Consider the following 14,719-nt stretch of genomic DNA (forward strand, 5'->3'; position numbering starts at 1 on the left):
TAGACTTAGTCATCCTGCAGGGATAATCAAAATTTTTATGAGACTTCCTGGACGGAATTTAGACATTGTGACTTAGAAGGTGTAAAAACAGGTATAAGTGGCCAAAAGGTATCCAAAGAGACCCGATAACCACTGCAGAGACAAAGTAAAGACCTCCATACTCTCTGCCAGTGTTCATTGACCCCCCTCATCACCCCCCCCGGCAGATACCAGAATAAAAACGTACATACCTGTCTCCAGAACATCAGCACCTAGTATAGGAAAGCCTAGTAGAGCTGCATACAGGTCTTTTAAATAGCCTGGGAGGGTCATAAATAGCCTGGGAAGGTCATAAGCTACTCTAACCACTACATTTATGGTGGAATATTTGTACCCACCATAACCCCCCCAACCCTGCTGTATTGCCAACTAGGTGCCTGCAGCCATAAGGGCTATTGCGGTTGTAGACAGGTGGGTATGGTGGGTTTTGGGGGTGTTCTTGGGGGCTCAGCACAACCTATAAGAGAGTTCTGGTGAGATTTTTATGTGGCACCCTTTTTGTGAAGTTCACAGCAGTGCCCTGTAAGGTGCCCCACTATTCTGTTGCCATGTCTGGGTGACCAGTACATCACAATGCTGGCCCCTCCCACGTCCAAATGGTCTTGTGCTGGGCGTTTGGGACTTGGACAAAATTTTGGTCGAGAATGTGGTATAAAGATAGATGTACTAGTGGTTTGGATGAACAATAGCCTGGCTGTTCAGATAGATGATTTTCAAAAAAATATATATTTTAGATGTATTTTTTGAGAATGGGCATTTTCCCACTGCTGACTTTGGGCGTCTAGCACTATATGTCCCAATCGGACTTAGACGTATGTTTTGATTATGCCCCTCCATGTGTATATATTCACTACACAATATTTTATAAAATAGCATGGAGCTATATTATTTCAATAAAAATATTTGAACTCAAAAAAATATATAACAGCATGAGGCGGTGCATGGGTGTGACTCCCACTTATGTGCATAACTTACAGAATACTGTAAATTATGCAGTGACCTGTAGCACGTAGACGCGTCCCATTAATGCCTGCCATTGACTTGGCATAAGTATCAGAATCTGTGTGCATATATATATATATATAATAAAACCGTAGGCGGCGCATGCACAGTCTTATCGGCGTGCTTCCATGATCCGTAGGTCCGTGGCCGCCAAGAGTGCAGCATGCCCCGCACTTACTACGGCCCCACGCGCAGCTGAGTTTGGCACGGCGGTTTCCCCAGATAGGGGAAGTCGAACAACTCACTCCCGACGCGCAGCTGAGTTCGGCACGGCGATTTCCCCAGATAGGGGAAGCCGAACTGCTCACTCCCGCCTCATGGTCCTGCCGCCGCTCCTGTTCACAGTGGCCTGCACATCGACGACTCTTCCCCCCCCCCCCCCGGGGCTGCCTAAAGAAAAAAAGTTTCACGGTGCTATGCCCGCCAAAAAATTTCTGCCGTTGCCGAAATTTGCCCCACCGTTCCTTCCCTTCCTCCATCAGGTACAGTTCAGCTCCGCTAAAAGGAGCTGCTTTGAAATTGGAGCCCTGCCGCCACCGTAACACGTTCCCTCTGCCGTGGTCCCATATGTCAGAGAAGGGGCGGGACCAAGGCAGAGGGGAACGTGCTACGGCAGTGGCAGGCCTCCGATTTCGACGCGGCTCCTTTTAACATTGGTGGATTCACTGCACCTGATGGAGGGAGGGAAGGAAAGGTGGTTGTGCGCTGTTGAGCCCCTCTTTGCCCTCAGACCCTCTCCTAACTGCTCCCTCCTGTCTCAGACCACAGGGGGGAGGTGCCTGTCTTCAGCTGCAGGGATGGAGGGAGGGAAGAAGAAAGAAGGGGCCCTGGCAAGCGAGTTATCAAAAGCCAACCATAGCCTGGGACCCATACATGGTATGAATAATGACCAGACAACAAAAGGTAAGAAAAATAATTTTATTTTCTGTTTTGTGATTACAATATGTCAGATTTGAAATGTGTCTTGAGGGAGGCTGCCGCCGCGGCTTTGGACAGAGGGGTACCATTTTCGTGGGAGCTGGCCTTCGGAGAGGCTTGGGACGCGGGGACGGATGCGGGAAGGGCTGCCGGTGCGAAGGGCTTTGGTGGGGGAGCCAGCCAGACCGCGAGTGTGGGGCCGTTGTAAGCGCGGATTGGTCAAGGAGCCGCCGTTGCCGAGGCTTTGAAATTGCTCTCCCACCGTTACTCCCTCCCGTCCCGGCTCTGCCTCTGCCCCTGCCCAGGTTCAAAAGCAGGAGAGGCGGTCATCTAGCACCCGTTAATCTAACGGGCTTAAACACTAGTATATATATAATTGGCACTCAGCTACACCATTAAAACATGGTGCCCAATTATAGAATTGTCCCTCATATTTCAGAAAAGCCTTTGAGGCAGATAGCTTGTGTTAATCTGTATGAATATTGGGTATGGAAGTCAGAATACCTGGCCAGATAAAGAGTAGATTATTTGGGATTGAGCTTTGGTGCTGAAGAAGGATTTTAGGCGTGCCGTGGACTGCCAGAACAACTAACAAATCAATTCTGCAAGAGATCTGGAAGCTCAAATGACGATGTTACGACTGTCTTATTTTGGTCACACCATCCAAAGAGAGAGATCGCTGGAGAAGGACATCATGTTTGGGAAGATTGAAGGAACCAGGCGAAGAGAGCAACCTGCAATCGGATGGCTGGACAAGTTGAGAACAACCATGGGGATGACACTGGAGGACCTTTCCGGACTAGCACAAAACCGATTTCTTCTTCTTTTTTAGATTGGATTGAATTTGATATACCACTACATTTTTCTTTTTAGATCCACAATTCATCAAATCGTTAGGACTCAAGCACAGATTGATGGCATCTAACAACAAGAGCGTGGAATTTTACTGTGTTTTTATTGCATTTTGTTGTTATACTTTTTAAAAATGAAACTCATTTTAAACAAATCTGAGGAGGTTAGTCATCAAATGGGTTAAATATGTGGAAAATAAATAAGATGTAATCCTGGTATAGTATTTCTTTAGAAAACACATCTCTCATCTCTCGTATATAGAATCATGTAAACTAATGTTTTAAGATTGAAATGCCTTCTCCGTGAACATAATTCTACAAGATCCTGGCATTGAGGACAGATGGATTGAAACTCCTAAGGGAAAATCATACTCTCCCACCACTGGTTCCCATAATTTTTTTAATAAGTAGTTAGGTTTAAGTGTTAATGCTGGTAATCTTCCAATAATTGCAGCAGAAGATTTTCATCAAATTTTAGGCTCAGTTTTGGACAGGCAATCCAGATATGAATTGAGATATACCAAATCATGCTAAATCTTACATTCCATGTAAATAGAGGAAGGGCTGAAAGACCCATAGCATTTGCAACATCCTACAAGTAGAGATTTCATATTTTATTTTCCTCTATATCAAACATACTGTAGAATTGATTATTTTTAATTACAAAAAAATGTAATGTCATTCATGATGAATAGAAATATTAATAGCATAATTCTGTGGGATTATGCTGCTATTTCAGTGCATATACACAGGGCTAGGTGCATCCCCAGTCTCTTCAAATGGGCAATTTAGAGGAACCTAATTTGTGGATGTCATTGAACAGACTATTGAAGATTCATTTCAATGCAATGATATCTATGCAATGCCCACATCTATTTGGTGGGATGCCTTCAGTGGCGCAGGGAGGGTAAGAGGCACCCGGGGTGGAGGTGCCATTCCTCCACCCTCATCTTTGCCCCTGCTCCTTCCCCAATCCCCCTACCACGCGCATGGCCCCCCTCTAGTTGTTCATTGCCATGAGTAACAATTTCAACGTGCTCCTTGTGGAAGTGACATCAGCAAGAGCACTGATGCGGTCGTGAGGAACACGCTGAAGTTGTTGTTCGCGGTGGTGAAGAACTAGAGGTACGAGGGAAGGGAGCGCATGTGCGGCGAGGGGAGGAGTGGGAAGAGACAGAGGGGCAGAGACGAGGAGGGGTGCCGGTGCCCTCACCAAAATGGCACCTGGAGCGGACCGCCCCCCCTCGCTGCCCCCCCTTTCTATGCCGTTGAATGCCTTCAATTATTAGGGGGATAGTTTTAAATTGCTTGGGCTTTTAGTTTAATTAGAACCAACTTCTGCTGGACTAAATTTTCACCAGTCTTCATTTGCAAATACCAGGGTTATTTTCCATTTTATAATTCATCCTTCCATTCTGCTGAGCCATCACAGGAGCAGTCCTTGCCAGGCACCACATATTACAACTCCTTCCAAATTCAGTGCATGCACACCATAAGTGTGGACATTAGGGCCCTGATTCTATAAAAGGTGCCTAGATCAGGGCGCCCAGCCAATCTAGGTGCCTAACTTATCCCCACCCCCCCTTTTATAAAACCATAGCACAGTTTTAAGCGCCGGCCGCTGCGGTAACAACTCCGAATTCTATGAGTGGCAATGCTGTTAGCGCTGTGGCTGCTGCTATAAACCGCGCTACGGTTTTGTAAAAGGGAAGGGAGGGTGTCATTTTTTTAATTGGCTTAATTGGCACTGACAATTGAAAGTGCCTTTAAAAACCAATTTAAAAAAATGTAATTTGCTGAGTTGGGCGCCTACCACTTAGATTTAGGCATGTACACCAAGGCGCCTACTGGCAAGTAGGCATGGTTTGGGGTAGATTTGGGTTGAGTTTGGGTGTGGATTCAGTTAGGCGCCAACATATTAACCAAGAAAACCCTGGCTTAATACACCGGCGCCTAAGTCAATTTAGGCACCGCTAGGCGCGATTCTATCAAACGCCGTTTAACTTTAATTGACGTGCAGTAGGTGCTGTTTTCCTAGGTGCCTATCAAGTTATTCACCATTTATAGAATCTGGCCCTAGGTGACCCCATCCACCCTATCTAGAGCAGTGTTTCTCAACTCAGTCCTGGAGTACCCCCTTGCCAGTCAGATTTTCAAGATATCCACAATGAATATGCATGAAAGACATTTGCATATAATGAAGGCAGTGTATGCAAATCAAGGTTTTTTTTTATAATTCTTTATTTATAATTTTAATAATTGACAATCTATAAAAGTCAAAAAAGCAATAACAGCCTGTATATCTCAAAAATATCACTACAAAATATTTCATATTACAGGAAATAATGAAAAATAATACAGATTGTAGTTAGTCCACCATATATATGGAGAAAGAGCTGAAATTAAGCTGAAATTAACATGAACAAATAAATGTTAAAGGAAAACTAAAAATGTGATGATACAGATCCTAAACATTTCTTTCTTTTCGAGCTGACATACTGGAATAACTCAGGAAGCTTCTATAAGTTGTACTTTAGCAGAAATAAATTTGGATAATTGCTGCGACTCATAAAATACATATGTGTTTCCATTAAATACCATAACACACTTGCAGGGAAATCTCAAAACAAAGGTTGCTCCCAACTGAATGACATTCGGCCTCAAAATCAAAAATTGTTTCCTTTGCTTTTGGGTAGGACGAGACACATCTGGATACATTCTTATAACATTAGACAAAAAGGGAACATCCTTATATTTGCAAAACAGCTTAAGCATTCATTCCCTATCCGAATCTATAGCAAATTGCACCAATAATGTAGCTGAGGTCTGAACCTCCATATCCGACTTCTCCAGGAAATTTGATAAGTCCAAACTATCAGCAGATAAATTCTGCTGGTTTGGGCTTTGAGCTTTAATTCATCTAGGTAAATAATAGATTTTGGAGATAGGTGGTTATGAAGTCTCCAGTACCTTAAGAACCTCATTCAAGTATCTTTCAAACATAATTAAAGCAGTTGTCGGAAATATTTTTGGGAAATTAATGATCCGGAGATTACATCTCCTAATGGAATTTTCTACCATTTTTTGTTTAAAGTGCAAACTTGCACTGTCTTTAACCCAAATCAATGCCTGGGCCTCCAAAGTCTTTATCCTGGTATCCGCATCATCCGCTTTATTTTCCAAACTTAATACTTTAGTCTTAAGTTCTGAATTTGGAGAGAGCACCATGGTACACCTTGAGGAAAGTTGCTATATTTGATTTCCCAAGGAAATTTGTAAACTGGGTATCGCCTTGGGTCTAATCAAAGGGGCAATCTCAGTTCTGGGCCCTGCAGTGGAAAGCACAGTACCTTTTGCCGCTGTAGAAGTCACTGAAGTTTCCTGGGCTTGTTCCAAACTCCCTGCCGGCTGCAATGCTATTAAAGAAATCTCCTCCTGCTTCCATTCATGGATAGAGATTCTGTCCTGTTGGGCCAGCAGAAGAACGTCCCAGATCGGTCCAGCCGACAGCTCCTCCCATGCTGCAGGACAAGTCGGTCGGCTCCACTCGTCCAGGGAAAGAGTGGCTCCTTCAAAGGAGAACTCGCATGCCTCAGCTTGCGCGCCCTCTCCAGCCAAGGTTTGATCCTCCGGATGTGTTGTTCGGGAGCTTCGCTCAACGAAGAGATCTATTGGCCCGGTTTGAAAAGCAGCTGATTCGCCCGGGAACACCTGGACCTTTGATTTTATTTTCACCATTAGGCAGAAGAAAGGAAATTTTCCAAAAGATCCACGTTGGCGTCTTCCTGCTGAGCTCACGCCGCCATCTTAGGTAAGCTCCTCTGCAAATCAAGTTTATGCAAATTCAATGAGGATATCCCAAAAACGTGACTGGCAAGGGGGGTACTCAAAGACCGAGTTGAGAAACACTGATCTAGAAGACATGAGCACCGATTCTGCATCATCTCCAGCCCTAGCCGGCCCAGTCCCAGGTGTCCTTCGTTAAGTTGCTGCACTACTCCCAAATATTGAAAATATATTTTATAGTTTTCCTAGAAATGCCTGCTAAGAAGAATATGCTTTTAGAAAGAGAAAGCCAGTGAAGATTTTGTAAAAAAAAGAATCCTTAATATCTGATTCTATTGCAGCTTTATTTGTTAGACTTGGTGTCCCTTAACTTTTTGCGTTTGCTCTGAGTAATAAGAGGAGACTTTGTATTAATGCATTTTAGAAGTAATGTGATGAATAGTTTTTCATTTAAATATATAACGGCTGTAAATGATCCTAGTATAAAGTAATATCTTTTGACATGCAATTTATTTTTGTGCTTCAGAAGCAGTCTCCATGTAACCCAAGGGACACATCTCCTTTTTAGCACCTCTGAGAAAAACAAATTTTATTGCCGCTGAGTGCTTAAAACCAGTGGGTTTTTTATGTCTCAAAGAAGAATTAATGTCCTTCTCAGAGATAATAGTTATAGTTTTCTACTTTCTTAAAACATATTTTTATTTTACATTTCAGATATGTGCTGTCTGATAATTTTTGTCTCCAAGTTTGTTCTTTTTTAATTGCATATTTTTTTTCTCCTAACAGGAAGCTGCCATCAGCTGTTGGATCCAGTTCAGTGATGGTTCTGTAACGCCCCTGGATATATATAATGCAAAAGATTTCTCCCTGAGTGCAACATCTCTGGATGAGAAGATTGTTTCCATTCAACAGAACCCCAAATTGAAATGGCCTGCCATTGCGGCTGAAACTGAAGGTCAAGGAGAACTGGTGAGAGTTGAAATGATGATCAGCGAGTCGTGTCAGAAGTCCAAGAGGAAAAGTATTTTAGCCGTTGGCAGTGGAAGCATCAAAGTCAAGTTTGGGGAACATACTAACTGGAATGATAGTGTCAGCAAACAGGGAAGCAATGGAGTTCATCTGGAGAACCATGCTAGTGACAGGAAGCAGAAAACCTTACAAGAACGAATCGGTTCAGGTGGACGCTATTTTGGAAGCTCTTCCCTTGACCAAGAGGATGATTTACTAAAAAGAGGTACAACTGATATAACCCAGTTAAAGAAGAAGGATGATGGAGAAAGTCTTCTGGATGACGACAGTCAACTTGCAAACATCCCAATAGACTTTACCAGCTTTCCTGCTCAAGCGGACCTTCCAAAGAATGCTGGAGATGTAGAGGAGAATGACCTTGTACAGAACAACAAAGGCTTGAGTGATTTGGAGATTGGAATGTATGCATTGCTGGGTGTCTTTTGCCTTGCAATACTGGTCTTTCTTATCAATTGTGTGACATTTGCTTTAAAGTACAGGCACAAAGAAGTGCCGGTAGAGGAGCAAGAAAGTATGACTCATTCCCATGATTGGGTTGGACTAAGCAACAGGACAGAGCTTTTAGAGAGCAATCTAAATTTTTCTCCTCAACAAGATGAGTGCATTACTGCAATAGACAAAGGGAGAGACATTGAGGAAAGTAAGTATCTCCTGAGCACCACCTCCCAAAATAATATAAATGGACAAGTATATCGGTCTTCAGAGTCCCCATTCATTGAAGGGAAAGAACAAAAGCTGGAATCGGCAACCTCCCCTACCTCGAAAAGAAAACGAGTCAAATTCACCACCTTCACTACAATATCATCAGACGACAGATGTTCCAATGTTAACTCTATAGTAACGAACAATGAGGATGATATTAAGTGGGTTTGCCAAGACATGGATCTTGGGGAGTGCAAAGAGCTAAGAAACTATATGGAGAGGTTGCATGAGAATGTCTAACACTCCTGACACTTTGGGTCTCTCACCTCTCTGCCTTTGGGTAGTTTGGCAAAGTACAGCACACAAGCAAAGAAAAGCTGCTGGGAAGGTAATTTGCAATGGATGAAACTTAAAAGGGCTCCCAGCAAATTGCTCAGAACTGAAGCATACGGTGGGAAGCCAGGACCACAGCTAGCTCCATAAAAGTCAAATTTCTGAGCGAATCTTGGCTCTCGGAGATATTTGATGCATGAGCTCACATTTTCTGGATTTCCCCAGTAACAAATGCAAACTAAAGCCCAACAAATAAGAACAAACTGGAAACAGTCTGAATACAATTAGAAATCAATATTGTTCATCTGATAAGTCGGTCCTGCTGACTGATGAAAGAAAGCTTCAGATAAACCTATCAGTAAAGGAATGTGAAAAAAAATCCTAATTCAAAAGTAGAACACTGAGGAGAAAAAAATGATGGAACCAAGTCTATTACACACAAAACAATCATAACTCTTGTGTTACAGTCTCTCAAAGAATTTTAGCACAGACTGATTGAGTTGTCGTAGCCCAGTGTTTTTGCTCCTTGATAAGGGTGATGTACAATTTGGGCTAGTATGTGATTTTTAAATAACTGTCGAAATACATGCCCTGCAGAGCAGTCATTCAGTTTTGTTTTTTAAAATGATGATTATTATTATTATTTCTACATAAGGAGAAGGACGCTATCTTTGATAACTAATATCTGGGCAAACAGGAAATTGCTATTTTGGGATATGAATTCAAAGGCCAAGCTGTTTATTGCGTTTTTGAATTTGAGCACAGTTACATTCTTTATTGTCTGGAGGGGGAAGGGGGTGGTCAATCGTTGCTGCCACTCTGCCATAAAAAAAGATGTGCCGTGGTACAGTGTTTGGAGGTGGGGGTGGGTAGGGTAAGCTTCCATAATCTAGATCAGCACTGGCCAAATCTCACAAAGCTGAAAAGCTATAGATATGGCCCTGACATCTGTTCTCTAATGTAATCGTAGCCAAATGAGCTGAAACAGAACATTCCAAACCAAATGCTTAAGGAAGAATTTTCATTCAAGATCTATACTTAAGGGGTGCCCGAGTTCAATGCTGCAGGGCTGCAAATAGGTGGGGTGTTCAGGATCTAATTTGTAGTTCATCTTTATTTGATATTCCACTGATAAAGTTGCTTATCTAAGCGGTGTATGATAAAAATAGTATGAAATTATACATAAAGGATTCACAATTAGGAGGCTGAATTCTAAAATGAAACCAGGCATGCTGAATTAAGGATGAAGTTATTTTGGTTACACCATCAGACAAGAGAGATCACTGGAGAAGGACATTATGTTTGGGAAGATCGAAGGAACCAGAAGGCGACCTGCAGTCAGATGACTGGACACATTCGCAACAACCATGGGGATGACACTGGAGGACCTCTCTGGACTAGCACAAAACTGATTTCTTTTTAGATCCGCAATTCATCAAGTTGCTAGGACTCGAGCACAAGTCGATGGCACCTAATAACAACAACAACTATTACCGTATTTTCACACATATAACGCGCGCGTTATACACGATTTTACAAACCATGCATAACCTTGCGCGTTATACGCGTGAGCGCGTTGTACAAATTTTTTTTTACATATTTCCCCCCCCCCCCGACGTCCGATTCACCCCCCCGCAGGACCGCTCGCACCCCCACCCCGAAGGACCGCTCACACGCACCCGCACCCCCACCCCGAAGGACCGCTTGCATGCACTTCCACCCGCACCCCCACCCTGAAAGACCGCTCGCACCCCCACAGCCTGCCGACCCCCCCCCCCCATCATGTAGAAGCTCCTACCGGTGTCCTGCTGCTTCCTCTTGGCGGTTCTTTCTGTGAGCCCTGTGCCTGCGCTGCTTCCTCTTCCAGCGGTCCCGCCCTTTCTCTGACATCAGTGTATACGGGTGTGCGCAGTATACAAAATTTTTTTTACATATATTTCGGTTTCCCGCGCGCTATACCCGTGTGCGCGTTTTACACGGGTGCGCGTTATCTACGTGAAAATACGGTACTTAAAATACGAAAGGAGAAGCTAGAAGGACCATTGAACAAGAATAGATAGCATGAGGTGCAAAGGAAAAGAGGAAAGCAGGGTCCGTGAATATGCATGGGAAAGATTTGCATACATTTAAGGCAGCATGTATGCAGATCTATCACCTGCCTTCGCATTTGGATTATACTGAAAATGGGACCGGTATGTGGCCCTCGAGGACTGAATGTCTGCACTCCTGCTATATCAGATGAACTGTGGTCATGTTACTTTAAAACCTGTCTGCAATGAGACCTTGTTCAGGTTTTGTTAACTGTGGCCAAGCGGAAAGGTTGACCAGTCTGTGTGGGGTGTTTTTTAAGCATGAATAGGTAAGCACAGGAGAAGATACGAACTGAATTGTGTCCACAAAGTTAAAATGTGATCCTTCTAAAGCAGTGGTTCCCAACCTTGTCCTGGAGGACCACCAGTCAGTCAGGTTTTCAAGATATTCCTAATGAATATGCATGGGACAGATTCGAATGCCTGGCACCTCTATTATATCTAATCTAATCTAATCTAATCTAATGGTGTCAGGTCAAAAGCGCGCTGGGACAAAGGCGTGCGCAGACAATTGAGCGCAGTGCGGAGGTGCGCGCTGCAGAAAATTACTGTTTTTACGGCTCCAACAAGGGGGGCGTGGGGGGAACCCCCCCACTTTACTTAATAGAGATCGCGCCGCGTTGTGGGAAAAAGTTAAGTTTACAGTAAAATGTGGAGGGTTACAACCCCCCAAACCCCCCACAACGCCGGCGCGATCTCTATTAAGTAAACTGGGGGGGGGGCTCCCCAACAAAAACCCCCGTCGGAGCCCCTAAAAACTGTAATTTTCTTCGGCGCACGCCTCCGTCTTGCGCTCAGTTGTCGGCGCGTGCCTTTGTCTTTCGCCGAGTTGTCTATGAACCAATCTAATGCTTGACTTTATATACCGAGTCATCATTCAAAGAAAGCTCGACTCGGTTTACAATAGTTAAGTTATCGAATAAAAACCCAGAAAAGAATAATTTTCAAAGTGTTTCGCAAATAAAGTAGTTTTTAAGGATTTGTGAGCCGGAACTCCTTAAAAGAAGTGGAAGGTCATTCCACAGTTGAGATAGCTTAAAAATCAGAGATTGACTGAAAAATGTAACTCCCTTAATCCCTTTTTTGGAAGGAAGAGATAATTTGAATTGTTGATCACCTCTTGCAAAAGAAAATCTATAAACATTCCAGGATAGAGGAAGGAGAAGAGTAAAAATACCAAGTAAAATTTTAAAAACAACACTGGCACACTTAGATTGAACTCTAAAACAAACTGGGAGCCAATGAAGACTCTGAAGCAATGGCGTCGCGTGATCAAATTTACGTTTCCCAAAAATCAATTTCGCAGTAGTATTTTGAATGAATTGCCATCTCTCTCATGCATATTCATTAGGATTATCCCAAAACCCCGACTGGCTGCTGGTTCTCCAGGAAAGGGTTGGGAACCACTGTTCTAGAGTAAAACATTGGTATTGGATCAACTCTTGTATCTATAATGCAAGATGATCAGTAAGAGATTAAGCAACTTTATTCTGAGTCCAAGATAACCTTTATACAGTGGGTCTTGCCTAGATAAACCTCATTGTAACATTTTATTGCATATGTGATTTCCATCTATTCTTGTATTTTCTCATTATTTCTATAATAAACAGTCTAGTCAAATGGCCAAATTCAAACTCTTTGTCCATATATTGGCTTTGTAAGGGGAGATTGAAAAGTCTCAGGCAGTCAGTCATTTTGTCTTTAGGAAAGATGGAAATATGGAAAATGATTTGAATAAAATCCAAAACACATGACACCAAGGGGTCCTTTTACTAAGGCGCGCTAGTGCGTCTTAGCGCGTATTAAATGCTAACATGTGCTAACACGTCCATTATATCTATAGACGTGTTACTACGCGTAAGTATTTAACGTGCGCTATGATGCTCTAGCGCGCCTTAGTAAAAGGACCCCTAATTTAAATGGGGAATAATTTTTTTTAAAAAAACCCAAACAACAAGGAGACTGATGTTTAAGAGCATTTATGCATACATAGGTTTTTCTTTTAAACATCTGGGTCACTTATACATAGATTTTTTTTTATGGTCTTACTCACAAAGACACTTGAAGAAATGGGAGATACCGCCTTCCCAAAACTTGGAAAGCAAGACACAACAACGAAGGTGGACTCGACACGATCGTGTTTCGGCCCAAAGAGGCCTGCCTCAGGAGTCTGAATCCTGATTGGGTAGCAATCGTGACAGAATGTCATAAGTGATCAGATGATAGTATAATGATCTTTAACATTACTTTATTGAAGCCATTGTGATACAAACGCAAACCCCAAATTGCAGGGCTGCTGTCCAAACAAAACCGAAAATTGTGTCTTGCTTACTCACTAAGAGACATATTTACTAAGCTGTACTAAGTAATTAACATGGGTTTTAGCATGCCCTGTTTGCACAGGCCAATACTAACACATACTGCATGTCTAAAGAGCCAGCATTCTATAACTCAGTAAATATCCAATCGTCACTGGTCCAGTTTTTTCTACTTCTTTTACTTTCTCAATTTCTTGTAATTCAGTTCTTTATATCCATATGCATACTTTAGAAGAATTTTTGAACTGGAGGGAACAAAAAATGGATTCAGGAATTGAAAACAGTAGCTCCGCTGGGGTTAAATGCCGAAATCGAATGGGTTACCCTTTTCTGACTAGGTAAGAACATAAGAAGTTGCCTCCGCTGAGTCAGACCAGAGGTCCATCCTGCCCAGCGGTCCGCTCTCGCGGCGGCCCATCAGGCCTAGTTGCCTGAACAGTGTCCCTGACTAATTTTGTAACTGCCTCTAATCCTATCCCTATTACCTACCTCTACCTCTATCTGTACCCTTCAATCCCTTTGTCCTCTAGGTACCTGTCCAGACCCTCTTTGAAGCCCTGTAGCGTGCTCCTGCTTTTCACATCCTCCGGTAGCGCGTTCCATGTATCCACCACCCTCTGAGTGAAAAAGAACTTCCTGGCGTTTGTTCTAAACCTTTCCCCTTTCAATTTCTCCGAGTGCCCCCTTGTACTTGTGTTTCCCCGTAATTTGAAAAATCTGTCCCTGTCTACTCTTTCCATGCCCTTCATGATCTTGAAGGTTTCTATCATGTCTCCTCTAAGTCTCCGCTTTTCCAGGGAAAAAAGCCCCAGCTTCTTCAGTCTGTCAGTATATGAGAGGTCTTCCATACCCTTTATTAGCTTAGTTGCTCTTTTCTGGACTCTCTCAAGTACCGCCATGTCCTTCTTGAGGTACGGCGACAAGTACTGGACACAGTACTCCAGGTGCGGGCGCACCATTGCACGATACAGTGGCAGGATGACTTCCTTCGTCCTGGTCGTGATACCCTTCTTAATGATGCCCAACATTCTGTTTGCCTTCCTTGAGGCTGTGGCGCACTGCGCCGACGCCTTCAATGATGTGTCTACCATCACTCCCAGGTCTCTTTCAAGGTTACTCATCCCTAGCGGTGATCCCCCCATTTTGTAAGTGAACATCGGGTTCTTTTTCCCTACATGCATGATTTTGCATTTCCCTATGTTGAAGCTCATTTGCCACTTTTTGGCCCACTCTTCCAGCGCTGTCAGATCTTTTTGGAGATTTTTGCAGTCCTCCTTGCTATCAACCCTGCTGTATAATTTGGTGTCGTCCGCAAATTTAATAAGCTCACATTTTGCTCCTGCTTCCAGGTCATTAATAAATATATTGAACAGGAGCGGTCCCAGCACCGCCCCCTGCGGAACTCCGCTCGTGACCCATTGCCAGTCTGAGTAATGGCCCTTTATTCCAACCCTCTGTTTCCTGTCCGCCAGCCAGTTTTTGATCCATCGGTGGACCTCCCCTTGCACCCTGTGGTTCCATAGCTTCCTTAGCAGTCTTTCATGTGGTACCTTGTCGAAGGCTTTTTGGAAGTCAAGGTAAATGATGTCTATAGATTCCCCTTTATCCACCTGGCTGTTTACCCCCTCAAAGAAGTATAATAAGTTAGTGAGGCATGACCTGCCCTTGCAGAGGCCATGCTGGCTCAGCTTTAGCTGCCCAGTGTTTTCGA

The 14,719-nt window shown here is 43.4% G+C and overlaps 1 protein-coding gene across 2 annotated transcripts in view; it reads left to right on the top strand.

The window, feature by feature from the left end:
- Window positions 1-9,386, top strand: part of TMEM132D (transmembrane protein 132D) — a 610,320-nt gene extending 600,934 nt beyond the window's left edge. For both annotated transcript variants that reach the window (XM_033957235.1, XM_033957236.1), the window contains one exon: window positions 7,383-9,386. In XM_033957235.1, the coding sequence (XP_033813126.1) occupies window positions 7,383-8,567 (1,185 nt within the window). In that variant the 3' untranslated portion in view covers window positions 8,568-9,386. The remainder of the gene's footprint in view (window positions 1-7,382) is intronic.
- Window positions 9,387-14,719: the final 5,333 nt, after the last annotated feature.

The sequence above is a fragment of the Geotrypetes seraphini genome, chromosome 8 (assembly GCF_902459505.1).
Source record: "Geotrypetes seraphini chromosome 8, aGeoSer1.1, whole genome shotgun sequence".
Lineage (NCBI taxonomy): Eukaryota > Metazoa > Chordata > Amphibia > Gymnophiona > Dermophiidae > Geotrypetes > Geotrypetes seraphini.